Source organism: Tursiops truncatus, chromosome 7 (assembly GCF_011762595.2).
Source record: "Tursiops truncatus isolate mTurTru1 chromosome 7, mTurTru1.mat.Y, whole genome shotgun sequence".
Taxonomy (NCBI): domain Eukaryota; kingdom Metazoa; phylum Chordata; class Mammalia; order Artiodactyla; family Delphinidae; genus Tursiops; species Tursiops truncatus.
The window spans coordinates 111,990,260-112,017,993 of record NC_047040.1 but is presented as its reverse complement, the minus strand read 5'-3'; the positions used below and the strand labels follow the sequence as shown (position 1 = coordinate 112,017,993).

Genomic DNA, 27,734 nt, shown 5'->3' with positions numbered 1-27,734 from the left:
AGAATACACAAAGACTGGTCACCTCTGCTTGTTGGATCTCATGCCTCTAGGTTTCAAGTATTGGCAACTGTTCTAAGACTAAGGCCTTGTCTGTTCTTCGGTAGAAGGACTTTAAGTTTCCAATATGGGCTACTTCTCTCAACTCAGCAAAGCCTATTCTATTCTGCTTGTTGGATATCTGGTGTTTAGGAACCAATCATGGGTAACAGGACCTTGTCTCCTCTGTATTGAATCTCAGGTCTCTATTCAAGTTTGGGAGAATACTCCTGGGGCACAAAGACCTGGTCAAATACCCTTATTAAAAATGAGCCTCGGGGCTTCCCTGGTGGCGCAGTGGTTAGGAGTCCACCTGCCAATGCAGGGGACACGGGTTCGAGCCCTGGTCCGGGAAGATTCCCACATGCTGCGGAGCAACTGGGCCCGTGCGCCACAGCTGCTGAGTCTGCGCTCTAGAGCCTGCAAACCACAACTACTGAAGCCCGCGGGCCTAGATCCTATGCTCTGCAACAAGAGAAGCCACCACTACTCCCCGCAACGGGGAGTAGCCCCTGCTCGCCGCAACTGGAGAGAGCCCGCGCGCAGCAACGAAGACCCAATGCAGCCAAAAATAAAATAAATTAAAAAAAAAAAAGCCTCTAGGGCTTCCCTGGCGGCGCAGTGGTTAAGAATCCACCTGCCAATGCAGGAGACATGGGTTCGAGCCCCGGTCAGAGAAGATCCCACATGCTGCAGAGCAACTAAGCCCGTGCGCCACAACTACTGAGTATGCGCTTTAGAGCCCACGAGCCACAACTAATGAAGCTTGCATGCGTAGAGCCCATGCTCCGCGACAAGAGAAGCCAACCGCAATGTGAAGCCCGCGCACCACAACAAAGAGTAGCCCCCGCTCGCTGCAACTAGAGAAAGCCCGCGTGCGGTAACAAAGGCACAACTCAGCCAAAAATAAAGAAAAGAAAAGAAATAAATTTATTAAAAAAATAATAAAAAAAATAAAAATGAGCCTCTAGTTTCTGAGTATGACCCACTACTCCCCAAACATCAAAATTTTTTTATCTGCTTGTTGAATCCAAATTTCTAGGGTTTGAGTGAGAGAATCAACTTTCAAGGCACTAGGCTCTGTTTTCTTCTTACCGGGTCTCAGGTCTCTAGTTCTGGGAATGGCAGCTCCTGTGAGAATACGATGTCTTGTCTCCTCACCTTATTGCAATCCCAGGTAACTACATTCTTTTTTTTTGAATTTTATTTTATTTATTTTTTTATACAGCAGGTTCTTATTAGTCATCCATTTTATACACATCAGTGCATACATGTCAATCCACAGGTAACTACATTCTAAGCATGGCAACTACACTCAGGGTATCAGCACCTCATCTCTTTTGCTGGATAGATTCCAGATCTCTGTGTTCTGAGTATGGGCACATAAACTTAGGGTCACCAAGACCACATCTCCTCTGCTTGTTGGAATCCTGTTATCTAAGTTCAGGTTGTAGGGAGCTACCCCCACAATACTAACAGTTTGCCTCCTTTGCTCTTTGTTTTCCAGGCCTCTAAGTCTAGAGTATGTATACCTTCTAAGGCACAGGACCTTGTCTCCCTGCTTGATAATTCCCAGTTTTCTAGGAACTACTCCCAGGTCACCAAAGCAGTGTATTCTTTGCTTATTACACCCCAGATCTCTCATCTGAGTACAGGCAACTACTCTCAGGGCACAAAAATCTTGTGTCCTCTGCCTGTTGGAGTCCAGATCTTTATGTTGAGTTGGAACAACGTCTACCTGGGCAAAAAAGTCTCATATATTCTGCTTTTTTGGATCCCAGACCTTTAGAGTCCAAAAATTGTTACATGCTCCTAGGTCACCATGTCTATTTTCCTCTTCTTGTTGGATCTCATATCTTTAAGTTCTGAGTATGGGCAAATAATCCCTAGGCACAGAGGCACAGGCTCCTCTGCTTGTTAATTTCCAGTCGCTAAGATCCTAGAATGGGCAACAACACCAGGGGCACCCATGCTTTCTGTCCCTTCTCCTTAGCTGACTTCAGATGTCTATGATCTCAGCATAAGCAACCATTCCCAAGGTGCAAAGATCCTGGCTCCCCAGCTTGAAGGAATCCAGGCCTCCAAGTTCAGATAGTGAACAACTACTTCCAGGGCAAGGTCTTGTGTCCTCTTCTTGTTGGATTCCAGGTCTGTGCATTGCCAATAGTGGCAAATCTTCCCCAGGCAAGAAGGTCTCATATATTCTGCTTTGTGGATTCCCAAGTCTCTAGAATCTGGGAGCCGGCAAGTACACCGAGAGCATTGTTCCTTCTCTGCTTGTTGGATCTCAGGTTCTCTCTTTTTTTTTTTTTTAATTTTTAATTGGAGTGTAGTTGCTTTACAATGTTGTGTTAGTTTCTTGCTGTGGATCTCAGGTTCTGATTATGGGAAAGTATCCTGGCACTGAGTCACAGGCCCCTTTGCCTTTTGGATTCCTAGTATAAATTCTGGATGTTGACTACTACTCTTAGGGCTCCAAAGCCTTGTCTCCTTGGCTTGTTTAATCTCATGAGCAGAGGTTCTAAATATGGGCACCTAGCTTAAAGGCATTAAGACCTTGTCTCTTCTGCTTGTGGGATTCAGTATCTCTATGCACGGGGAACTAAGGCCTTGTTCCTCTGCTTGTTGGATACCAGGTCTCCAGGTTCTGAGTATGATCTTCTACAGCCAGGCACAAAAGCCATGGGTCCTATTCTGGTTGGATCTCAGGTTCTTGTTCCCAGTATGGGTTACAGTTACTAGGTCACCAAAGCTGTCTCTGCTGCTTGTTTGAATCCAGTTCTCCAGGTTCAGATTATGAGGGTCCTACATGTCTATGTTCCAAGTAGAGTTACCTCCTCCCAGTTTGTCAAGGCCCTGTCTCCTCTACTTGTTATACCCCAAGTCTCTAAGCTCTGGGAATGAGCCTCTACTCTGGGCAACAAGCCTATGTTTCTTCTCCTTGGTAGATCCCAGGCGTTTAAGTTCTGAATGTGGGTAACTTCCCCAGGGTGAGCAGCCTCATCTCCCCTACTTATTGGTCCCATACTCAGGCTCCCAGTACAAGCACTTATTCCCAGTGCTCCAAGTGTTGTCTGTCAGATTTGGGATCCCAGGTGTCTAGGTTCCAAGTATGGGCAACTACTTTCATGTCACAAATTCTTTCTCACTCTATCATTGCTTTAGCTCTCAGTGTCTATTTGCATTTGACACTAGAGATACTCTTGAAGTTTTTAAACTTGGTTATATTTAGACTGTAATACCATTTCCAATATGTCTAGGTGTTTTTAAGTGGCAGGTTTTTTTCTCAGGAAACTATTCTATCATATTTCCAGAAACAAAATTTTGCCAGTTAACTAAAAGAAATTTTTACACTCTTTTTTTGTAGTGAAGTCTTATTTATTTATTTTTAGAGTACAATTTAATCTTTATATGTTCAGAAAATTCGAAAATACAGATAAGCATAACTAAGAAAATAATAACATCCTTTCCCACTGTCCAAATTTTATCACTGTTTACCCCTTAGAATGTACATTTCCAGACCTTTTTCAATGCACACACACACACTCTTTTGCTAAAATGTTTTCGTCCTATACATTGTTTTTCAACTTGTTTTCTCCCCATTAATGATATATACCTTTCCAATATCAGTATATATTCACTTAATTTAAAGCCCAGATCTTATTCAGATTTCTCCTGTTGTCCTCCAAATAACTTTTTAAAAATTTTATTGGAGTATAGTTGATTTACAATGTTGTGTTAGTTTCAGGTGTACAGAAAAGTGGTTCAGTTACACATATACATATAATCATTCTTTTTTTTAACATCTTTATTGGAGTATAATTGCTTTACAATTTTGTGTTAGTTTCTGCTGTGTAACAAAGTGAATCAGCTATATGTATACATATGTACCCATATCCCCTCCCTCTTGCATCTCCCTCTCACCCTCCCTATCCCACCCCTCTAAGTAGTCACAAAACACTGAGCTGATCTCCCTGTGCGATGCAGCTGCTTCCCACTAGCTATCTATTTTATATCTCCAAATGACTTTTAAATGGAGATTGTCAAAAGTATCCAGTCCAGGACTCTGCATTTATATTTGATCTCTTAAATCACTTAAGTATCTCTTAATTCTCTTTTTATCCAATTCAGACCCTTTCTTTACAGCACTGAGTTGTTGATGAGACTAGGTCAAATTATTCTCTTGTGATGATTTCAGCTTGTTCCTCTAATTCCTATGTTTCTTATAACTCAAAAGTTATAAGAGGCTATGGGACTTCTCTTGTGGTCCAGTGGTTAAGATTCCACGCTCCCACTGCAGGCAGCCCAGGTTCAATCCCTGGTCAGGGAACTAGATCCTGCATGCCGCAACTAAGAGCCCACATGACACAACAACTAACACCCAGCAGAGCCAAATAAATAAATAAAAATAAATAAATAAAATTAAAAGTTATAAGAGCCTAAAGACGTGATAGATTTAATGAAGACATTAAAAACAACTAGAATGTATCATGGGTAATATTGTGTATTTCATATTGCATCAGAAGACTCAAAATATCTAGTTGACCTTTCATAAGTGTTTCTAACAGTGGCCACTCGATTAGGATGACGTCAGTCAGGACAATTAAGGTTTTCCCCCTGTGACTAGAAAGCCATTTGGGTAGTGTTGCTGTAGGAATGCCCAATTCCCCATCAATCATTTACTCAATGGTTTTAGTGTGAGTTACCTGAGTCAATGTTTTTAGGATTTGAAAACAATGCTTCCCTAATTATGTCATTCCTTCTACACTTATTATCTGGCTTCTTCTGAAAAGTGTATCATCAGAATAGGTGAAGATATGTTGCAGAAATAACTCTTGAATCCCAGTAACTAAAAAAAAAACCCACAAAATTTGTTTCTTGGTCAAGCTACATGTCAAATATGGGTTGACAGTGGGACCACTGCTCTCACAATCACTTAGGGACTCAGGTTGATGAAGGCTTAAATTCAGCACCTGCTCCTTCAATTGTCGTGCAGAAGAAGAGAATGGTAGAGGGTCTCACATCAGCAACTTAATGTTCCAGCCCAGAAGTGACACACGCCTCTTCTACCCATGACCCACTGACATGACACTCCTCACTTCAAGGGGAAATACAACCTTCCATACGCCTTGAAAGGAAGAGGAACTCTTTCCGGTGCTATTGCTGGTTATTGAGTGGTTACAGATTGCCTGACACCTCACATACACTGTCTCTGACTGTGTGAACATTCCAAGAGGTAGGCAGTAATACTCCCATACCATAGATAAAGAAAATGAGGTTAAACAATTTCCACAAGGTCACATAGAAGGTAGCTAACTCAGAATTCAGGTCTCTCTGACTCTACCGCACATGGAGGAATATTTTGGTGGGATAAAAGTATCTTTTCTTTTTCTTCTTTGTCTTTTCCTTGGGGATAAGTTTTGGAGTTTGGGGTCTCCTTCAGCTCTGAATAACTAACTGGAGCTAGAGTGAGGCCAAGGGGAATGATGATGATGGTGATGGTGATGATGATGGTGGCTAACATAAATTAAGACCTTACTAGGTACTGTTCTAGGCACATTGCATCAATTATCTCATTCCTCAAAGTAACTCTATGAGGTGAATACTTTTATTATCCTCATTTTAAAATGAGACAAAATAACTTGCCAAAAGTCACACAGCTAGTAAGTTGCAGAAACAAGATTTGACACAAGAAGTCTGACTGCCCTTCCTCTTAATCATTGCAAACCTGACCAATCAGAGAGGTGAAGAAATTGTAATAGACATTTACAAGTGCCTACCCAACTCATGCATCTTATTTGAAAATACATACATCGAACCTATAGCTTCTACTGAAGGACTGGGTCTAAGTAAGTGTTTTGTACCACATGACTTTCTTCTTGACTCTGATGATTGACCCAAGGGTGGACACCTGCCTCAAGAGAGAGGGACCCCCTCCATGGCCTGGGAATAATCAAAGAGGTATCCTCTCTTGGACATTGGAAGTTGGAGTGTGGGTCAGACAGATGGTGGGGTCTTTGAGCCATGTATAAACAAATGAAAGCCAGACAAATTTCTGAGGAAAGATCTTTCCAAGTAGAGAGAACAGCAAGTGCAAAGGCCCTGGGACAGAAAAATGTTTGACATGTTGAAGAAGTAGCAAGAAGACCTCTGTGCTTGGAGTGAAGTGGGTGAAGAAGAAAGTGGAAGGAAGAAAGGACAAAGGAGTCAGGAGTAAATCAGGTATAGCCTGTAGGCATAATAGTGACCTTAGATTTTATTAGAAGTATGGTGAGAAGCCATTAGAGGGTTTTGGTCAAGGAGAGGTAGTCTGAAGCATATTTGAGAAGCATCATATGGTTGCTGGGTGGAGAACGGATGATAGGGGCATGAAAATGGAAGCAGGGGGAGCAGTTAGGAAGCTCTTGTGTAGGTCCAGGTGAGAGACATAGGCGTTTCGGATCACATTATTGTGGAGGTGATGGGAAGTGATCTAATTCAAGATAGAGCCAATGGGATTTATTCTTGGAGTGGATGTTGGACATGAGAAGAGTTATGGATGATTCCAAAGGTTTGTTGCCAACAAATTTTGGCTCCCTGTGCACCAATGCCGAATAGAAATACGGAGACAGAGATTTGAAGGATAAGAAATAGAGAGGCTTTTTATTTTCTTTGCCAGGCAAAGGGAAGGCACAGCAGGCTAGCACCTCAAGAACTGTGCCCTCCTCCCCTGGGAATCGGAGAAGATTTTATACACAGGGCTTGCTGTCCCGGGTATATTATAAGGATCAAAGTAGTGAAGGTCTTGCATTCTTTTTTCCCTTGCATTACTTCAAAACAGTCATAGCTGGTGTCAGGCAGCCCGGTAATTGGGGTCTGGCAGCCTGGTAATTGGGTCAGTTTGTCTCTGGTTTATGGGCCGGCAACCTTCTTTCTGAAATGCAAAAGCTACAGGGCAGGGATTTGTTACAAGGGGGCATAGGGAATGTATGCCCGCCAGGATGTAATAAGGTTAGGGAGTGACAGGCACAGGATGTAACTCACATAGAGTCAGGGGTGATAGGTGCAGAATGTAATTTACATAGTGTCAGGGAGTGAGGTTAGCTTTGTGAAGTACAAATCTAGTTACAGACACTACAAATTAGTGACAGTTAAAATAAAACTAGGAGTGATTAACTCTTTCAGGCCAGGTTATGTTTCTTCTCTAGCCTGTTCACTGTGCCCTTTATTTTCCTTGTTCTCAGAAGAGGGGAAAAAAACCCCTTGACTTCTATTTTTATTGCAACAAATTTTGGCCTGAGCACCTGGGTGAAAGGTAGTCTGTTTACTGAGAAGAGTAGGGGGTGGAGAGGTGAGACCCTACATTCACTTTTGAACATGTTAAATTTGAGATACATATTGTTCTTCCAAATGGGTCATTGGATGTAGGACTGTGAAATTTAGAACTGGAGATATATACATCTTACTCCTTCAGTTCTGAGGTACACATTTTCCATGTATTAATATCTCTGAAATCAGGATGCATCCTGTTATCAATGGCTGTCAGACAAGTGGAAGTTGTGACTCAGTTATGACATCTTTTCTGACACCTTTTAGTAAGATTAAGAAAATAATGGCATCAACACATCTTAGATTTAATGAAAGACGTCAAACCAGGGAGTTATTAGCACATTGAAAGCCACAGGATTAGATAACACCACGCAGGGAGTAACTGTTGGTAAAGAAGAGAGCTGAGGGAATTCCCTGGTGGTCCAGTGGTTAGGACTCTGCGCTTCCACTGCAGGGTGCACGGGTTTGCTCCCTGGTTGGGGAACTAAAGATCTTGCATGCCCCATGGTGAGGCCAAAAAATAAACAAATGTAAAATAAAAAAAAGAGAGTCGAGGAATAAGGTTGGGTCATTCCAATAAAGAAAGGTCAGGAAAATGAGGAGACTGATGAAGAATTTCCAGTCATGTAGGAAGAAACCTGGGAAAATGTGAAGAAAAGGTTTCAATAATGAAGATGGGAACAACTGTGAACTTACTACTGGGAGCTCACATATGGTGAGGACCGATGACTGACATGAGATTTGGCCAAGTGAACATTTTGGTAACCTATCCTAGAGTGTTCTGGTGAAGTGGTGGGAACAAAGCCTGACTGGTGTGGTTCAAAGGAGAGTGGGATGGAGAAGTAAAGGTAGAAAGTAGAGACCACTTGAAAAAAAATTTGCTGTGAAAAAAGAGAGAAATGAGGTAGCTTCTGAAGGGATATGTGGAGCTCAAAGGAGGGTCTTTAAAGCTAAGATCCTTGGCATATTTATAAGCTGATAGACCAGATGCAGCAGAGAGAGAAAGTTGGAGGGGAAGTGAGGCAAGGACTAATACTTGAGTGGAGTCATTGATAGGTGAGGGGGTGGATCCAGAGCCCTAGCAGGGGGATTGTCTACCTATTAGATATGGGAAGATTTATCCACAATAACAGAGGCAAGAAAGAAGCTACAGAAAGAAATTATGATGGTAATTTTCATGGTGAGAAGTTTTATCAGTTAGGGTGCTTCTGGCTGCAATAACATCTGGTTGTTAATTTTTTCTACCCTTAGTTAAGTCTTAGGGTGAGTGGGCTCAAGACTGGGTGAGTGGTGCATGTACATCTTCCAGGGTCTCCTTCTATCCCTCCACTCTGCTGCTCCACAGCTGGGTGGTTTTTCATTCTCAGGCCTGTTGTATCCTGAGTACCAGAGATCTCTGCAGCACCAGGGGAATGGAAAAAATATTGAGTATATACTCAAGTGTGTACCTCAGGAGTTCAGCCACATTGCCAGTGAGTGGAGTGGACTAACCCAGTGTTGAGGTTTGCCAGGCAAGTACAACAGAGGGAGAGAGGAACAACTGATTAGAGATCATGGGCAAGTGATCAAAGAGTCAGAGGCTCACAACTGTGATTTTCAAGGTGATTTGGTGAATGGAACTGGTCATGGTGGTTAGTGGCTCAGGTGGAGCAGGAAGTAAGATGGTTAAAAGTGAGGCCCTGAGGAACTGAAAGTTAGGGAACTGGGTGGTGACTCGTGTTCTTCAGTGAACATGAGAAGTGATGAGAGGGAGTATGGATTATTGGAATCAGGAGCAGAGGGTGGTATCGTCAAATAGCAGTGTTTCAAAGAAGTTTGGCTTTTTGTCTTCTTTTGTTTTGTTTTCTTAAGTGAAGCAGGAGGAAAAATGGTTTAAAAGTGGCAGGGAATGATATTGCATGCCCTAAGATGTACACATGTGGGAGAATAAAAAATGACTGTTTTCCACAGGGAACAACAAGTTTTTCATTAGATCGGTAACATGATGAGAATATTAAAAAATCAATTGAAGATGTTGCTGAAGATAGTCTGTAAGTTCCACAGGGTTTAGGGGTAGAGGTAGAGGGGTAGAGGTAGGGGTAGAGGTGGGGGAAATAGATGAGAAGTAGGAACCTAAATAAGATTAGGGCTAAACAAAGCTTTAGACTTATTTGTTGTTGTTGTTGCCTGTGCTTTTGATGTCATATTTAAGAAATCATTGCTAAATCCAATGTCATGAAGCTGAAGATTTCCCCCCATGTGTTCTTCTAAGAGTTTTACACTGTTAGTTCTTACTTTCAGGTTTGATCAATTTTGAGTTAATTTTTATATATGGTGTAAGTTAAGGGTCCAACTTCATTCTTTTGTATGTGGATATCCAGTTTTCCCAGAACCATTTATTGAAAAGGCTGTCTTTTCACCATTGAATGGTCTTGTCAGAAATCAATTGACCAGATATGTGAATGTTTATTCTGGGTTCTGTATTCTATTCCATTGATCTATATGTTTATCCTTTTGGAAGTATCACACTGTTTTGTTTACTATAGTTTTGTAGTAAGTTTTTGTATCGGGAAGTGTGAGTCCTACAAACTTGTTCTTTTGCAAGACTGTTTTGGCTTGCATGTAGGTTTTCATAAGTGTCCATTATCAGGTTGAGGAGTTCTCCTCCCTTTCTAGTTTGCTGGAAGTGTTTATAATGAGATGTTGGATCTTCTCCAAAGCATTTTTTGGTATCTAGTGAGATGCTTTGAATGTTAAATCAATCTTGAATTCTTGGGATAAACTCCACTTGGTTATGATGTATTATTCTTTCTATATGGTGATGGAATCTATTTGCAAAAAGTTGGCTAAAATTTTTTGCATCTATGTTTGTAGGGTATATTGGTCTTAAGTTTCCTTGTAATGTCTTTTTCTGGTTTTGTTAACAGGGTATGCTGGGCTTATAGAATGAAAATGTTCACTCCTCTTCAATTTTCTGGAAGAGTTTGTATAGAATTTGTGTTACTTCTTTATTAAATATTTGGTAGAACCAGAATCCACCAATGAAACAATCTGGGCCCGGAGATTTCTTTTTTAGAAGGTTTTTAACTGTGAATTTAATTTCTTTAACCCTGTTTAGGTTATCTATTTCTTTTTGAGTGAGTTTGGTAGTGTACGACTTTCATGGAATTAGCCCATTTCATATAAATTGTCAAATCTGTATGTATAGAGTTGTTTCTAGGACAGGTACCCCCTGCTTTTCAAAAGCTCGCTTTATGCCATGTTGCTTCTGTGAAAAGACCTGCATTACTACCTGTTTTTGCTAACCAAAAGAAATCCCAAAGAGAATTTTCCCTTTTATGGAAAAAGGCAAAAAATGAAAACAGCATTCAGCATTTGTTTTGTTGTGAGCTGTTATAGAGGTACCTGCACCCCAAGCAGCAAGTGGCACCACCAAGCTCCTTCCCTGGGAACTACACTCAGCAACTCATCATCAAGCCACCATAGCTTCGAATTGTGTCTGTGAGTATCTGAGCTTTATCGCAATTTACTTCGTGCATCCCTTGGCAAGATGTGTCCTTTCTTTGCTTTACAACATTTCCATTCCGACAGGTTGCATAGGAATTCTCTTTTGGATAGTTGGGGAAACCTGTATTCCCTTACTGTCCTTTTGAGGTCTTTAGTGATAAATTTTCTTGCATTCCAGATATTGGTAGCGTGTGTGTTTTCCCTCTTTTTGGAGGTCTCATCATAGCCTATAATCTTTTCAAATGACTGGTTTTATTTTAGTTTAATTGATTTTTCTCTATAGTTTTTCTGTTTTCAATTTCATTTATTTCTTCTTCTCTATTATTTCCTCCCTCTTCTTGTTTTGGGTGTGTGCTGCTTTTCTTTTCCTAGTTTCTTAAAATGGAAGCTTAGCACAGGGAACTCTACTCAGTCCTCTAATGGTATATATGGAAAAGAATCTAAAAAAAGAGTGGATATCTGTGTATGTATAACTGATTCACTTTGTTGTACACCTGAAACTAACACAACATTGTACTGATCAATAAATCAACTATACTCCAAAATAATTAAAAAAAAATAAAGTCTAGAAATCAGGAAAATAAAGAATGGGAAAATAAAAAAATGTAAGCTTAGATTGTTCATTTGGGGTCTTTATCACTTTTAAGATAAGCAGTTAGTGTTATAAATTTCACTTTCATCAGTATTTTAGTTGAGTCCCACAAATTTTGATGCTGCATTTTAATTTTGTTCAATTCAAAATAGTTCTTTTCCTTTGAGATTTCTTCTTTGACCCATGGACTATCTAAAAATGTATTGTGTAACTTCCAAGTGTTTGGAGATTGTCCTGTATCTCTTAATGATTTGTAGTTAATTCTATTATGATCAGAGAACATACTTTGTATGACTTTGTTTTAAATTTCTTAAGCATTGTTTTCTGGCTACTGGTTCAGTGGAACTAAAAGCTCTCATTTCCTTCTCTGATCCCCCTGCTACCAGCTGCTCCATGTATTCTGCGCAAGGTTTTGGTTGCATTCAGTGGGACAGGCAGCAAGAGGCTCTTGCAGACCCCATCCCGCCTCACCTTCAGCCCTAGCGCCGACCAAGCCGAGCCACCCTGCATCACCATGCTGTCTCCCCACCGGCTGCCTTTCTGGGAGCGTTGGGAGAAGTCCGGTTCAGGAGCTTGTGCGTGCGTGCGTGCGGCGGAAATCCCGCCTCTCGGCGTCTTCGGTTGGCCTTGACCGCAAGGGGGTGAGCTCAAGGAGGAAGAGGAGCCGGATTGAAGGAAACTTGGAGAGTCGGCAGAAGGGGCGGGGATGTTCCTCTTCCCCATTGGCTGGGCCTGCGGAGACGCCTCGATGCGATTGGCTGGGCAGCGTGGGCCGTAGTCCCGCGTCGGCCCGCCCCGCCGGCCTCTGGAGGCGCCGGGATTGCAGGCCCCGGGATTGGGAGCGCCGGCGGAGCCCGTGGCTTTTGGGGCTGTGTCCGCACGCGCTGGAGCCAGGCAGCCGGGCCTCTGCCGTCCGGTCTTCGTTCTAGGGGGGCGGCGAGGGCGGCCGGCCGCTGGGGCGGTGCAGGCCGGGGCCGGGCCAAACCGGGGCACGGCGGGCGTTGGCGCAGCCGCCGGACCGGGGCCTGCACGGACCGCCCGCGGCGCGCGTCTCGGGCTGTCTTTTCATTTCCAAGTGATTATTGTTTTGGATTTTTCTGCAGACGTGAATTTTGGTTAATTTATTTCACGCACCAGTTCTGGCCTGAGGTAAAGCGGAGGATGCGTTCTGGTGTCATTTGTCGTTGAGATGTGGGCTTTTTGCAGTCTGTGTGTTTACCTTTTGGATTTAAGGGAAGGGGATGACATTGTGATTTGGTCTTGTAACCGTCCATTCTCAAGGTCTCGCCGACGTGGTACAGACCCGGGCGAATCCCGTGTGTGACTCTTACCTGGACTGGAAGTAGGCTTTTTCCTTTCTCGCCCCATGTTTCTCTTTCCCTCTCTCCTCCTCTCACTCCCCTCCTCCAGAGCTTCTCCTCTCCCTCCTTCCTGTTCTCTCTTTTTGCCGCATTAAATCTTGCGGTAGGGTCTTTGTAAAATTCTGAAAAGGTTGAGGTCTTCAGCGTTTCTGTTTTACTTGCAGGTTTGACGACTGGGAGGAAATCGGGGGAAAGATGCCTTCTGATTCTTTCTGTTTGGCTGCTCAGGCTCGACTTGACTCCAAATGGTTGAAAACAGATATACAGGTGGGGTTTTGACATTCCTTTTTCCTGGTGTTTTCCTTGCCTACATAGTTAAACTTCTGGTGAACCCTTTCTTTAGGATATGTAAGGGCATGCAGATCAGATCTTGCCATATTAGAGAAGCAGGTTTGTTTTCTGTAACTTTAAATGTACCTTTTATTGTGTCAGTTTTTATTGCTCTATTTATAGTGTGTGTGGCTACATTTTAATTACAGTTATTTATAAGTGCAAGAAACGAGATATTATGAAAAAATTTTTTGTTATTATTTTTTAAGAGGTCTGTATCATTCTTAGCCATATCTTGGTGACTGTTTGTTTAGTGATACGTTTTGAGATGTTCAGTTAATTATGTGGGGGAGAAGTGACATACAGTCATTTATTATGTCCTGCAGAAACTCATTTTTATGGGATTCTGTGTTTGTGTTTCTGGAGAGACAAGGGTTCAGTTGAGCTGTTTGTTTTGTATTCTCATTGGTCTTATTAAGAGGAGTGCTTGGATTTTCATATCAAGAACATGTGGAAACAAAATGTTAGCCTTAGACTCTCTAATAATTTGTTTTAAGGTAATTGCATGCTTGTCCAGAAATTGTCAAATAAATAATGATGATGTTTCTGTAGTCTTTTCTTTATCCCAAGTTAGTTTTGTTTGCTAATGGAAAAACTGTGTTTGTAACTCCCTGTTGCCCTCAGAAAGAAATGGCCAAAATATTTTGTTGTGTATATGTGTTTTTCCCTCTTCCCTGAGGTTAACCATTTTAAGTATTTCTCAAGTAATCTTAACCTTGTTTAAATACAGTCTTACCTACTGCATGACGCAAGTCATGTATTCTGTAAGCAGTTGATCTTAGATATTTGTAGTGAAGCGTTATTGCCCTTCTTACATTTTTTTTTTTAAGTGTGGAGTCCCAGTTGGTTTCAGAGCCAAGTGTTAAGAACTATGTTGTGGGTGATGGGATGGTTAACCCAAGAAGAATTGGGTTAAGAATTGGCAAAGTAGTGACTTTTTTAAATTTAAACATTACCTTTTATTTAGCAATTACTTTCTGTTTTCCTTTGACTTTTTTTTTTTAAGCAGGGGTGGGGGAAGTGAGAGATGAATAATTTCTTATTTACAAAATCTTGAGATTCAGGCAAACTGATTTTAAGAATTGTTTTTATTTTTTTATTTAAAAAAATTTAAAAGAAAATTTATTTATTTTATTTATTTTGGCTGTGCTGGGTCTTAGTTGCCGCACTCGGGATCTTTAGTTGAGACATGTGGACTTCTTAGTTGCGGCATGCATGTGGGATCTAGTTCCCTGACCAGGGATTGAACCCTGGCCCCCTGCATTGGGAGCGCAGAGTCTTACCCACAGGACCACCAGGGAAGTCCCAAGAATTGTTTTTGTATTAGTGTTTATATATTTTACAAAACTTTTTGAAGTAAAGAACTTTACCTAATGAAGTTTTTTTCCCTTAGTAATTATAATTGAATAATTGCTAAATATGAGTTTTAGCATCTTGATCTAAAACCGGTTTAATGCTGAGTTTAGTGCCTACAATGAGTCAGGCAGATACACGTAAAAAGAAACACCACTCATGCCTTAGAGTGATTACCATTTTACCTTTGGTTTATTTAGTGTAATATACAGTGCTTGGCCCTTCTTTAGACATTTGAGTACTATTCAGAAGTCTTCCGAACTCCTAGGAATAAGTGAAGAGACCTAGGTCCTAGGAATAAGTGAAGAGACCTAGGTTTTGGATAGAGGAAAAATGTAGTATGGGTGTCGAAGCTGTGAGATAAATGAAAATAGTGTGAAAAAAGTGATTGGTGACCTTGGTTTTATACAATTTCTCCAGCATTGCTTATTAAATGTGAGGAATGAATGTTGTTGTTTTACCCTAAGGAATAACTTAGACATGGTTTACTCTTTGGAATCTTTCCTGAAAACATATATTGTGGATGCCAGCCTTATGCTGATGGGTTTTACACTTACCTTGTTGGGGATGTCTCTCCCACCTGGAGTGGGAAGTGTCCCCTTCCTTAAGTAGGCTTTTGTATTGGGAGCAGGATTGACACCTGGGTAATGAATAATATGTGGGGTAGAAGCATGTTTCTTAGCTGTAAGTGTTAGCTAATCTATTTTTCTATGGCTGTTTTTATTTGAAATGCCTGTGAAGTTTTCAGTGACTTTAGAAAGGAAAAATTTTTGGAGACTGAAAAGTTTTAATATGTCTATTATAGAGAATATAGACACTAATCCTAGACTTTCTTGATCAGAGACATTTAGATCCCTCAGGCCTGGGACTTCGTAACCAGCTGCCTCTACTGGAGGACCCATTGTATGGCAGACATATATCTGGTTTTTACATGTATGATGCCTTTTACTTCTTCAGTACTCTTTTCTGGTTGTTGTGTGGAGTTCCTTGAATCGCCATCTTCCTTCACAACTCTCTTGAGGAGGCAACAAATACAGAGCTAAGAAGTGTTAGCTACATAATCACTACCATTACCATGTTTATATTTACAGTAAAAGTCCTCTGTCTAATGTGATTGGTAGTTTTTTTGGTGAACCAAAAAGTCAGTTAAGCAAAAGAACTATAAAAATAGTACATAATATCTTAAAAACTTTTTATTCTTAAAATATATATGCATATTTATTTTCTAGTCTTGTTTTTTTTTTTTTCTTCTTTTTGGCTGTGCCATATGGCATGTGGGATCTTAGTTCCCTGACCAAGGATCGAACCCGTGCCCCCCCGCAGTGGAAGAGCAGAGTCTTAACCACTGGACCACCGGGGAAGTCCCTTGCTAGTCTTGATGTAAGGTTAAGGGTGTGTCTTTGAGCCGGGGTCCACGAATGGCTGGTGTTATCCTGTTCGTTCTTGAATAAGCTGTACACAGATCAATCTCCTATTTTTGGGTTTCTATTTTTGGGTTCTTTGAAGTGGAACATGAAATTAGGTATGTATGAAGCAATTTTTAAAACTTTTTATTTTGAAATAATAATAGACCCACAGGAAGTTGCAAAGAAAGTAGAGAGGTCATGGTATACTCTTCTTCCAGACTCCCCCAGTGGTACAATCTTAGGTAACTATAGTATAATATTAAAACCAGCAAATTGACATTGGTACAATGTGAGCATAGTTCTATGCCATTTTATCATATGTGATTATTCATGTAACCACCACCACAATTAAGATCCAGAAGTGTTCCATCACCACAGAGATCTCCCTCCTGCTGTCCCTCTATAGTCACACTCAACTTCCTCTACCATCTTTGACCCCTGGCAATCACTAATCTGTTCTCCATCTGTATAATTTTGTCATTTCGAGAATGTCGTATGGTGTGTGACCTTTTGAAACTGGCTTTGTTCACTCGGTATAATGCCTTTGAGGCCCATCAAAGTTGTTGACTGTATCAATAATGCAACTCAGATTGAATTTTTCTTTTCTTCTAGTCATCAATTTAAAATGATTCAGCATGAAAGTTAGCTTTTAAACTTAAAGTTATTAAATGTATATATTGTCACTTTACGCTTAGAAATATCAGTAGATTAAAAAATGTAAACATGAACATCTTGGTAAATTCAAATCTCAGGTTTTCCAGTTGACAGATGATACATAGAAGTAAAAGGATGTTGTACACACAGGTAACTTAATTGATTTTCATAATGACTTCTTGTGATTTCTTTTGTGTCTGTGAATAGGTAGTATTGCTCAATTTTTTATTCATGATTTTGGTTGTTTGTATCTTTTCTGTACTTTGGACCTGTCTTGTCAGGGGTTTATATATTTTGTTAGTCTTTTTTTAAAGAACTGACTTTTAGCTTTGGTTCTTGGAAAAGACTAATAATAGTTATAAAGGAAAGAAAATGAGTTTATCATCAGACTTGACAACAAGGCCTTATGCAGAAGAAAGCTGAGTAACATATTCATGGCACCCGAGAAAAGAAAATGTGAGCTAAGGATTTTATGTTCTAGCAGAACTGACTTTTCAGGTAAAAAGGACACAAGTTTATCAATGAGCAGGAACTCAGAAAATATTGTTTCCAAGAGCCCTTCCTGAGGAATTGAGTAGAGAAAGATCTTTAGATGACTGAATGACTGTACATGGACATGAAGACTGGTGGTGGGCATTAAACCTATAGTTATGGGTAGAACCCAGAGTGAGTTTTAAAAGGGAGAGAGCATAGCTGTTACAACAGCTGTATGCTTAGACATGTTGGATTATAGTAGAACTGTTCTGCAGTGTCTAATTTAGTAATCCTATGCATTGAAGTTTTCACTTTAGGTCTTGTATTTTCATCTTTAGAGATTCCATTCCATTCCTTTTTATATCTTCCATTTCACTTGTCATGATGTTCATATCTTCCTCTCTCTGAGTACATGGAACATATCTATAATAGAGCGTTTAACATTCTTGTCTGCTAATTCCATCATGTCTGTAATTTCTGCATTTATTTCGATTGACTGACTCTATCATTTCTATTGATTTATTGCTCTGGTTATGGGACATGTTTGCATGCCTGGTAATTTTTTATTAAATGTTGGACATTATAAATAAATATTATGTTATTCTGTGTTAGATTTTGTTTTATTCTTTTACAGAGCATTAGTTTTGTCTGGCATGCATGTGGGTTACTTGGGATCAATTTGGCCTTTCAAAGATTGATCCTAAGGTTTGTTTGGGCTGATCTAGCACAGCCTTTAATCTTGGGCTAATTTATCTGCCTTATTAAGGCAATGTCCTTCTCTCTCTCAGGACTCTAATGCTTGGTGTGTTGGAAGGTCTTTCTATTCTGGTTGGTGGAAACACAAGATTTCCCAGACTGTGAATCATGGGGGTTCTGCCTACTCCTTTTTAGTGCTTCTTTCCCCAGCCTTGGGAGTGTTCTCAACTCATACCCAGATCAGTTCTCAGCCAGAATCTCAAGGGGTCCCCTCTTCCCATCTCCAGAGATCAGCCTCTCTGCAGCCAACTTCCTCTCCTGTATTCTTGTCATTTTGACCTACTTATAGCTGGTCTGTCTCCTCCATTCAGCAAGACCTCTGGGCTCTATTTGGGTTCCCCTTTCCTGTGTTGCAGCCTGGAAGCTGCTTCTAGACATTAAGTTTGGGAAGTTGTAGCCCTTACTTCATTTGTTGCCCTTCTCAGGGATCACAGTTCTGGGCTGTCTGTTGTCCAATGTTGGAAAACAGCTGTTTGATATATTCTGTCTGGTTTTCTACCAGACAGGTAATTCCTAAAGAAGTTAATTCTTCACAGGTGGAAGCACAGGCCTTCCCAATCTGCTTTTAATCTCATTTATTGACTTCTTAATTTTAGATATTGTTTGCTTTGGTTTTAGAATTTCCACATTTTTGTTTGAATGCATTTCATTGAGGTATAATTATATTTAGTAAAATGCATCTATTTTAAATGTTTAGTTTGAAGTGTTTTGGCAGTTTGCTTAACTGCCACATTAGGTACTTTTCTATAGTTTCCAGTTCTCTGCTGAAATTGTTCATGTGATCTTTTAATTGCTTGAACACGTTAAACCTTGTGCAGCCTCTTTAGATTCCTCGACTGCATCTCCCTTTCCCTCTGGGTTGATACCCCAGCGTGCCTGTGGGCTGCCCTTCTACTCTTCGTCTTAGATATAGCGTCACACAGCAGGGTGTAGGTTAGGGCTTCCCAGCTGCCTACCATGGAGTTGCAGGTGACATCGTCTGGAAGGTGGGGGAGAGCAGGAGCTCACTTTCCACAGGGCGAACATTCACCGCTTGGTAAGGAGAGATACGGGAACTGGGTATTTTAATTCCCACCCCCCACCCCCTTTTTTTCCCTCCTTGGACGGGTCTGTGGTTTCTTCTCGGAGACCTTGGCGAAGAGCCCCACATGCCTGGAGAGTATGCCTGCCGCACACCATGGAGTGGGGACCGGTGCAGTAAAACGGGAGTCTGCAGACTTTTCCTGTAAAGGGCCAGATTGTAAATATTTCTGTGGGCCATGTGTCCTCTGTAACAGCTGCTCACCTCTGCTGTTGTCATGCGAAAGCAGCTACGGCCAGTACATAAAACAAGTACATGTTGGTAGGCTGCAGAAACTTTATGGATACTGAAGTTTGAATGTCATAATTTTCATGTGTCATGAAATATTTTCCTTCTCTTGGTTATTTTTCGATCATTGAAAAATGTAAAAGCCACTCTTAGCTTGAGGGCCATCTAAAATCAGGTCGTGGGCCACGTTTGGCCCCTGGTGGGCCTTAATTTGCTGACCCCTGTAGTAACTTGCTGCATCATTTGCTTCCTATGCTTCCTTGTTTTGCCTCCCCCTCTGCCCTTCCCCTCACTGCCCTGGGCTGGCATCTGCCAGGGAAAGTGTCAGCACTTTAATCTGTTACTTGGGCTTTCCTTTTTAGGGCAAAGTCTGTATCTGTATGTCTCTTTTCTGGATACACTCTTGATTTGCTTACGCTGTCTTCCATTTTCTTCATTTTTCAGTCATGTGGCCTTATCTTACCCATTTTTAGTTTTGTTTGAGTTCTAGGTATTGTACATGAAAAATCGTTGTGATCACTTGGGGACACTGGGTAACGCTTTCCTCTTCCAGAGAGGATCTGTCAAACTAGTAGCACTAGTGACCTCAGGTTACTTCAGAGCAGCAGGGAACTGTGATGGTTCAAAACGGGGCTCCTACCGGCCTGCTTGTACCTCACCCGTACTTCTGTGTGTGTGTGTGTGTGTCCCTTCGGAGTTCTGCTCAAAGCGTGGCATGTTTCCCACTTCCTCACAGGCCTCTTTCCTGTGAGGACCATGGCTCTAGCCTCTCAGCAGCTCCACTGAGCTGTGCTTGGTCTCAGCCCTGCTCGCAGAATTGGCAGGTGCCTCTAGGGAAGCAGCCTTCGGCTCCCTGGGCTGTCCTCCTCTCCTTGCTGCCTGGATGTCTTCAAGCAGATGTACTTTATGTTTCTTTCTGACCTTTCCAGTTCTAGAAACCTGTTCTTAAAATTTTTTGGAATTGGTATATTGTCCTGTGTTCAGTAGGTGTTTAGAAAGTATTTTTCTGCAAGGCTAAGAAAAAAAACCAGATATCTTTACTTTAGTCATCTGCAAATATTTGAACAGATCACATTTCAGGCATATTTTAAAAATAGAAGAAATAAACATTTTCTAACTATAAGTTAATCAAAATGCCATTTATTTCATTTGGCATATTCTATTTCGGATTATATTGTGTAATTATACAGTTCTGAAGTAGTGATTTTAATAGGTACCTTCAGGGTCCTCTTGCCCAATTCTATTTGGTTTTCAAGTATTGGTAGCACCTGTGATGGCTCCCCCAGGCCTCCTTACTGCATGTGTTGGTGCATGTGGTGTTGGTGAGAAGAGAACAAGCTTGAGAGTTAGGTCTCTTCCCAAAAACTCTGACAGCCTCGGTGTTGTGTGATCTTGGTCAGGTAATTGAACTCCTAAGTTTTAGTTCCTGACCCTCAAAACTGGGCCTATTACTACCCCCCTTGCTGGCTTCTTTTCAGGATGAAAATGCCTTTACCTGCTGTGTCATTTTAGAGGTGTGAGGTAAGAATGTAAGAGCACATTGGAAAAGGGTCCTAAGACTGAATAATGCTAATCAGAGGCATCTGGATTCTATGTGAAAAAAGTTAAAATTTAAGATCTGTGTTGTCACCCATTGGGAACGTTTATGTAAATTACCTACTAATAAAGACAAACTATTTATAGACTGTTGTACAAATACTCTTAAACTGCCAAATTGAAGTGACTTTCACTGCTTGTGCAGGTTATTCTTCCAGTGCCATGATTATTTCCCAGTTTTCCTGGCCTCTTTCTCTTTGGGATCCTGTGCTTCCCTCCCAGTGCCTTGGAATGCTCTCCCAGGGGCTTCATCTCTGCCTTCTGCAGTCTAGCTCTTTCAAGCCCTGCTCCATGGAAGCTTGCTCTGTTGCCTTAGCAGTGTTCCTCCTTCCTCGAATCCTTTCAGATGCCCGAACCATTGTAGTTTGGTGGTTACTCGAGTTCACGTCCGCAGTTCCTAAGAGGCTTCTACAGCGAGTATCCCTCCAGACACCCAGTGTCTACCTTCCACACAGCTGCCCTACTCTCATCCTTCCCAGCATGACCCGAGTGATGAAAGAATGGGCGGTAGTGATAGTTCTTGTTTCCATGTAAACTGGGCTTCTTCCTTGGCTTATTCTTTAATAAATGTTTCGTCCCCAGCCACCCAGGGGTAATCCTAGTGGGCAGTCGGGGCTGGTCCACCCTCCCTCCTTCCGCGTTAGCATCTTCTGCAGGTCTATTGCCCATGCTGTTGACTCCCAGATTTGAACCTCTAGCCCTGAACACTCTGCTAAGATCTGGATTTGTATTTGCAGTATGTGTGTAATGTGTCTGTGTGTGTGTATGTGTGTACATGTATGCACGTGCAGGGGAGAGTATCTCCATGTTTATGTTCAGTAGTTGGTGCAAATCTCAGTGGTTAAAACTGAGCTAATTCCCTCTCATCCTGAGTCTGTTCCCTACCTGGTTTTTCACGTTTCACATCTGCTCTGTCCCATTTGATCTGAAATGTCTTACATACTCTTCTCTTCCATGTCTTGGCTTACGCTCTCATCCTGTTTGGGGCAGCTCTTAGCAGAGGCCACCTAAGTTATTTCCTTTGTTTCTGGTTTCTTCCTCTGTCCTCTCCACTGCCCTGACACTGAGTTATGGCTGGAGGTGTGATCATTTATTCCCTGGCCCCTAGAGGTGGCGTGTAACTGCTGGAGCACAGCACGTGTGGGGCTGTATTTATTCTGGCCACTGTTTGCCTACGTGGCTTTGTGGGCCAGGACTGAGCCCAGCGGCAGCTCTTAGCTGCCCACCTCTTACGCAGACCAGCAGATGAGCCAGGCCTTTCCATTCCCGCGTTAAAACCTCAGGGGCCCTGAACGTTTGTGGCTCACTTTTTAGAAAGGATTTACTTCTCCCTCTGCCAGTTAATACTTTTGCCAGCAGTCATGTTTTGGTCTCAAGTATGTTTATGGCAGTTATCTTGTTAGTGATGTGGACAGATAAAATATGAGTGCTGAGAGCAAGTTGTTGCTTCTGTGAAAACTAAGTTAGATGCGAAATTGGTTTTCTGTTGCTATGTAACAAGTCACTGACCAGAAATTCAGCAGCTTAAAACAACTCCATTTACTCTCTCCCCCTTTCTGTGTGGGTCAGGTGTCTGGCCATGGCTTAGCTGGGTCTTCTGCTTCGGGATTCACAGGCTGCAGTCAGGGTGCTAACCAGTCTGCTTTCTCATCTGGAGTCTCACTGGGGTCCTTGTCGGCAGAATTCAGTTTGTTGGGTGTTGGGTGGGGCTGAGCTGTGGGCTCCTAGGATATGCCCCCTCCATTGGCAGCTCATGGCAGTGGCTGGGAGAGTGTCTCTTCTGGATGGCCCCATCCTCTTAAGGGCTTTTACCTGACAGGGCCCTAGGGTAATCATCCTTTTGGTTGACTAGACATCAACCAATGTGAGACCTTAATTATATATGAGAAATTCCTTCACTTTTGCCACAGAAGGAAACAAAACCTAGTCACAGGTGGAAAGTCCCGTCCTATATTCACAGGTCCTGCCCATACTCAGAGAGAGGATTACACAGGGTGTGTGTGCCCCGGGGGGGCAAGGATCTTGAGGGTATCTTAGATTTGCCTACTACACATCGTTTGGATAAAAGTGAGATGCTAAAAAAAATTACTTGTACGGGTTAGGTAAGAGAGAACTGTCAAGGATTGCGGGAAAAGCCTTGCAAGTCTAAAGGAATTGTGTACTAAGATCGCTCACAGAGTGCCCTTCAGTTCTTGCTCCCTTTAAAGAAACTGAGTCTGGAAATAGTGGATGCTTCATGAGAGTGGCGAATGTTGGATTGATGACAAGGGACAAGCTGGTGGACTTGTGAACAAAGAAAAGGCCCTGACCTTCCATTAAAAGATGGGCAAACAGATGTGTCTGTTTTAGTGTAAAGTGTCTTGTCTGTCTGAGAAGAGGGTTTCTGTTGTACCTGCCGTTTTCAGAATGGATGCCTTCTTTGGGTGTTTACCATGCCCACGCCCTTCAGTGACTGCTTTCTCTGGGAAACCTTTTCTGACTTCCAAATACTGACAACCAAGAGCATTTTTGTGGGCATTTTTGTTTTGTCTTTGAATATCACTATGGACTCGTGTTTTTGTTTTTGTTTTTTTTTTGCGGGCCTCTCACTGTTGTGGCCTCTCCCGTTGCGGAGCACAGGCTCTGGACGCGCAGGCTCAGCGGCCATGGCTCACGGGCCCAGCAGCTCCGCGGCATGTGGGATCTTCCCGGACTGGGGCACAAACCCGTGTCCCCTGCATCGTCAGGAGGACTCTCAACCACTGCGCCACCAGGGAAGCCCCGTTATGTATTTTGATGTTCAAAATTATTCTAAATTTGGCCAGTGAGGGAGTCCTCATCAGGCTTTGAGCAGCTTTTTTGGTGCAAACTTAAGATATTCCAGACTCACCTTTCTTTCCTGGTCCTTGACTCAGCCTTTTTTTCCCTAGAGGCCAGGTTTCATTTAGTAGGAAGTGGTTCTTGGAAACCAGTATCTGGGTGCTGGGTGTACTCACTGCTCTCAGAGTGCCATTGATTTTAGGTCTTTTCCAAAGACAGTGCAAGCAGATATATTCAAATATAAATTCATGCTGAGATTTCCAATTCAAATTGTTCTTAAAAACTTCCTTGATTTTATCTTTTATACTTAAATCTAGTAACATTAACATACTTTGTCATAAACATACATTTTATTATATTAACATTGCTTTATCCTATAATATATACATGAAATAGTTGAAAAATTTTAATGTCGATATTATAGTTGTGAATAAGACCAATTAGTAAAGTTTAAGGTTTTTTTTTCCCCTTGAAGTATATCCAGCTAAAGATGTATAGTTGAAAAGGGTCTTGACATACAGTTGACCCTGAACAATGCAGGTTTGAACTACGTGGGTCCACTTGTACTTGGATATTTTTCAGTAGTAAATACTGAAGTACTACATGGTCTATGGTTGGTTGAGTCTGTGGTTGTGGAGGAACCGTGCATATGGAGGGCTGACTATAAAAGTTATATTTGGATTAACCCCTGAGTTGTTCAAGGGTCAAGTGTACTTTTCTTTTTGATAAACAGGTTAATTTGCTTGTTACCAGTTATAGGCTTTGCTTTTTATGATTTAATTGTACTTTTTGAAAATGAAAATCATTTATATGTTTTAGAAGTAAATGTAAGGTATACTCAAAATCTTGCCTTCATTCACCTCTGCTGCTTTTTACCCATGTTCCCCTTCCCATCTCCCGATAAGTGATCATGTAATTTGTGTCTGGTTTATCTTTCCAGAGCACCTGCCCACATGTGTCTTTTTTCTTGTATCTTAGGCAAAACGTAGCACAGTATATAAGCTATTATGCACAGTACCTTTTTCACTTAACTGTATTTCTTGGGAAAATTTTCATTAAATGTTGAACGAATGAGATTTTTTTTTCATATTATTCTTTAAGAATTGCATTGTGAGTGTGATTACTCTGTAAGTTTATTTTATTTATCATTGCCAGCTTGCATTCACACGAGATGGGCTCTGTGGTCTGTGGAATGAAATGGTTAAAGATGGAGAAATTGTATATACTGGGGCAGAGTTAACACAGAATGGAGAACTTCCTTCTAGAAAAGGTAAGGGCCTTTAGTATTTTTCATTTTGTGAAGACCTTTATAAATTGCATTTTATAGAAATTTTGGAATGTGCTATAGGAACAGAAGTGTGCTTGAGTGTAACTGAAGTTTTGTTTTCACTTTGGAGATGTCTAAATGATAGTTAATATTAGGAGCTTCCTGGATTTCATTGTTCTGTGTGAATTGAAGGCCTTTTCACGGCAAAACCACCTCGCTGTGGTGTCCTTCCTCTGATGTCTCATTTGTAGCTTATAGGAACTCCACTTAATGTTTCTTCGTTAAGTTTTGAAATATATATTGCTTTGGCTAACTATAAATTGTGGTTATTATAAGGTCGAGTGGAAATAATCAGTATTCCTGAAATTTTTCCTGTATGACTCTCGAGTGGGAGTGTATAAAACACTTTTTGGAAGCCTTCGGCCTGTGGCCTGGACTTGGCTCCCCTTCTATTGTATCTTCTTGTCTATGCAGGGAAATATCAGTGAACACTTTTGTTAGGCCTGTAGTTATGAAAATGCAATGAAATTCTGTCACTCAGTTGTTCTTGACTTTGGCTGTGAATCAGAATCACTGTTTAGGCTTTAAAAAGAAATGAATGCGTGGACCCACCCCAAGCCTGAAAAGCTTACAGGTCTACACAGTGAGCAGCCGCACGCCTATCCCCCAGGCCCTACTAGTCCCTCCTCTGTCCATTGGTGCGCCTTACCTGGTGCCCTTGGGCACTTCATGTATGGTATTAACAGGGTCCATTTCAGTGTAACTTTTTGTCTTTAAGGTAAAACTTATGCATAATAAAATACATGTTCTAAGTTTACTCTTCCATAAGTTTTGACAGATGTAGTTGGTGTAACTTAGACCCCTCAACGTTACTCTCACTTCGAAGGTTCTCTCGTGCCCCTTCCCGGCTCACCCCTGCCCTCTCTGCTCAGAGGCAACTACTGGTCTGATCTTTCTCTACCGTGGATTAGTTTTGCCTTTTCTAGACTTACATGTAAATAGAATCATGTAGTCCTCTGTGCTGTTTTGTGCATCTTTCACTCCGTAATGTTTTAGTAGTTCATTCTGTATATATATATTTTTTGAATATTTAAATTTTATTTATTTTTTTATACAGCAGGTTCTTATTAGTTATCTATTTTATACACATCAGTGTATACATGTCAATCTCAATCTCCCAATTCATCACACCACCACCACGCCCCTGCCGCTTTCCCCCCTTGGTGTCCATACGTTTGTTCTCTACATCTGGGTCTCTATTTCTGCCCTGCAAACTGGTTCACCTGTACCATTTTTCTAGATTCCACACATATGTGTTAATATACGAAATTTGTTTTTCTTTCTGATTTACTTCACTCTGTATGACAGTCTCTAGATCCATCCACGTCTCTACAAATGACCCAATTTCGTTCCTTTTTATGGCTGAGTAATATTCCATTGCATACATGTACCATATCTTCTTTATCCATTCGTCTGTCGATGGGCATTTAGGTTGCTTCCGTGATCAGGCTATTGTAAATAGTGCTGCAATGAACATTGGGGTGCGTGTATCTTTTTGAATTATGGTTTTCCATTCTGTGTATTTTTAAAGTTTTTGTGCCTCTTCGTCTCAGCTCTCCAGTATTTGTTAATGCATTGAAACTCATTCCCCAAAATGTTTTTTGTGAAACATTAGTTCTAAAAGATACTCTAAGAAAAGCTAATTACATGGATAAATTCAAAGTGTATTTCTTATTCATTACATTTGATGAATATTTTTTGTTCTTTTAAAAATCATGTGGTTAGAAAGCAAAGTGTAATTGTTCTTTATGTAGGTCCCAACTGAATAGTTTTTTTGACATTCAGTAAAAGTTTATTTTTAATGTGGCATGATATTGCTTTTTATTATTAGAAAATACTTTTTTTCTCAGGCTTATACATGACAAATTTCATTTTTAAGACTGTGTACATTATATGTGGTTGTATTGTAGCTGATTGTGAGGAAAATACAGATTAGAGTAGAAGTTCCTCAAACACACAAGTTTTCTTTGTTCTGTTTTCCGCAGGGATCGGTCACTTTTTTCTGCACCCACCCATTCTAGGATGAGTTCTTACTGTTATCAAGCTGGATTTCTGCATGGTTAATTTCTGGGAAATCGTGGCTTCTAATAATTTGCGCTTCCATTGAGATAAACTTTGCTTTCTTTTGCAGTCACATTTAGAACTTTCTGGTCCTACTGATGAGGAAAGAATGCTTCCTCCTACGTAGTAAGCTTTTGTGTTTCCTTTTGGGGGCCTACCCTGCAAAAGGCAGGCTAGATTATAGTCATATATGTTTTTTTTGTCTTTTTTGTTTTCTTTGTTTTTTTGTTTTTTTTTGTTTTTTGCGGTATGCGGGCTTCTTACTGCTGTGGCCTCTCCCGTTCCAGAGCACAGGCTCCGGACGCGCAGGCTCAGCGGCCACGGCTCACGGGCGCAGCCGCTCCGCGGCATGTGGGATCTTCCCGGACCGGGGCACGAACCCGCGTCCCCTGCATCGGCAGGCGGACTCTCAACCACTGCGCCACCAGGGAAGCCCATATACGTTTTTTTAAGTGAACATTTCTTTCAACCCTCTTTAGGGTTGTTTGTATTTATTATTTTGAGGAAGGTAGAGGAGGGAATAGGATATAAAGAAAGGAAAGTTAGGAGGCTACTAAAAGATATGCTAAGCTTATTTTTTTATTTTTGTCTAGGGCTGGCCTTTATGTGAAGAACTTAAGTATCATGAGCTGTTTCATTTATTATAAACCTTCTCAGTCTATGCAGATAGTAGAAATACACTAGCCATTATTTTGCTTAGCCAGGCCTCTTGAAAAAGTTTCACTGCTGTTTCTATTACATTACAAATGTAATTTATTGACATCAGGACTAAGTTTTGTAGTTTTATGGAGCTTGTTTTTGGCTTTTTCTGACTTCATATTGTCCTTAAGTGCATTAATTGTTTGGGGTTTTTTTTTTTTTTCCTTTGTCTAGTCAGTACTCTTTA

General features: G+C 41.2%; 1 protein-coding gene across 10 annotated transcripts in view; it reads left to right on the top strand.

Annotated features, from left to right (window-relative positions):
* Window positions 1-12,249: 12,249 nt before the first annotated feature.
* The window catches only part of HERC2 (HECT and RLD domain containing E3 ubiquitin protein ligase 2), a 230,744-nt gene continuing 215,259 nt past the window's right edge, over window positions 12,250-27,734 (top strand). For 9 of the 10 annotated variants that reach the window (XM_073807856.1, XM_019931803.3, XM_019931797.3 and 6 more), the window contains exons 1-3: window positions 12,253-12,571; window positions 12,948-13,050; window positions 24,616-24,730. In XM_073807856.1, coding sequence (XP_073663957.1) covers window positions 12,979-13,050; window positions 24,616-24,730 — 187 coding nt within the window. In that variant the 5' untranslated portion in view covers window positions 12,253-12,571; window positions 12,948-12,978. Of the gene's footprint in view, window positions 12,572-12,947; window positions 13,051-24,615; window positions 24,731-27,734 lie in introns of all 10 variants that reach the window. The other variant, XR_012333188.1, reaches the window with a different exon arrangement.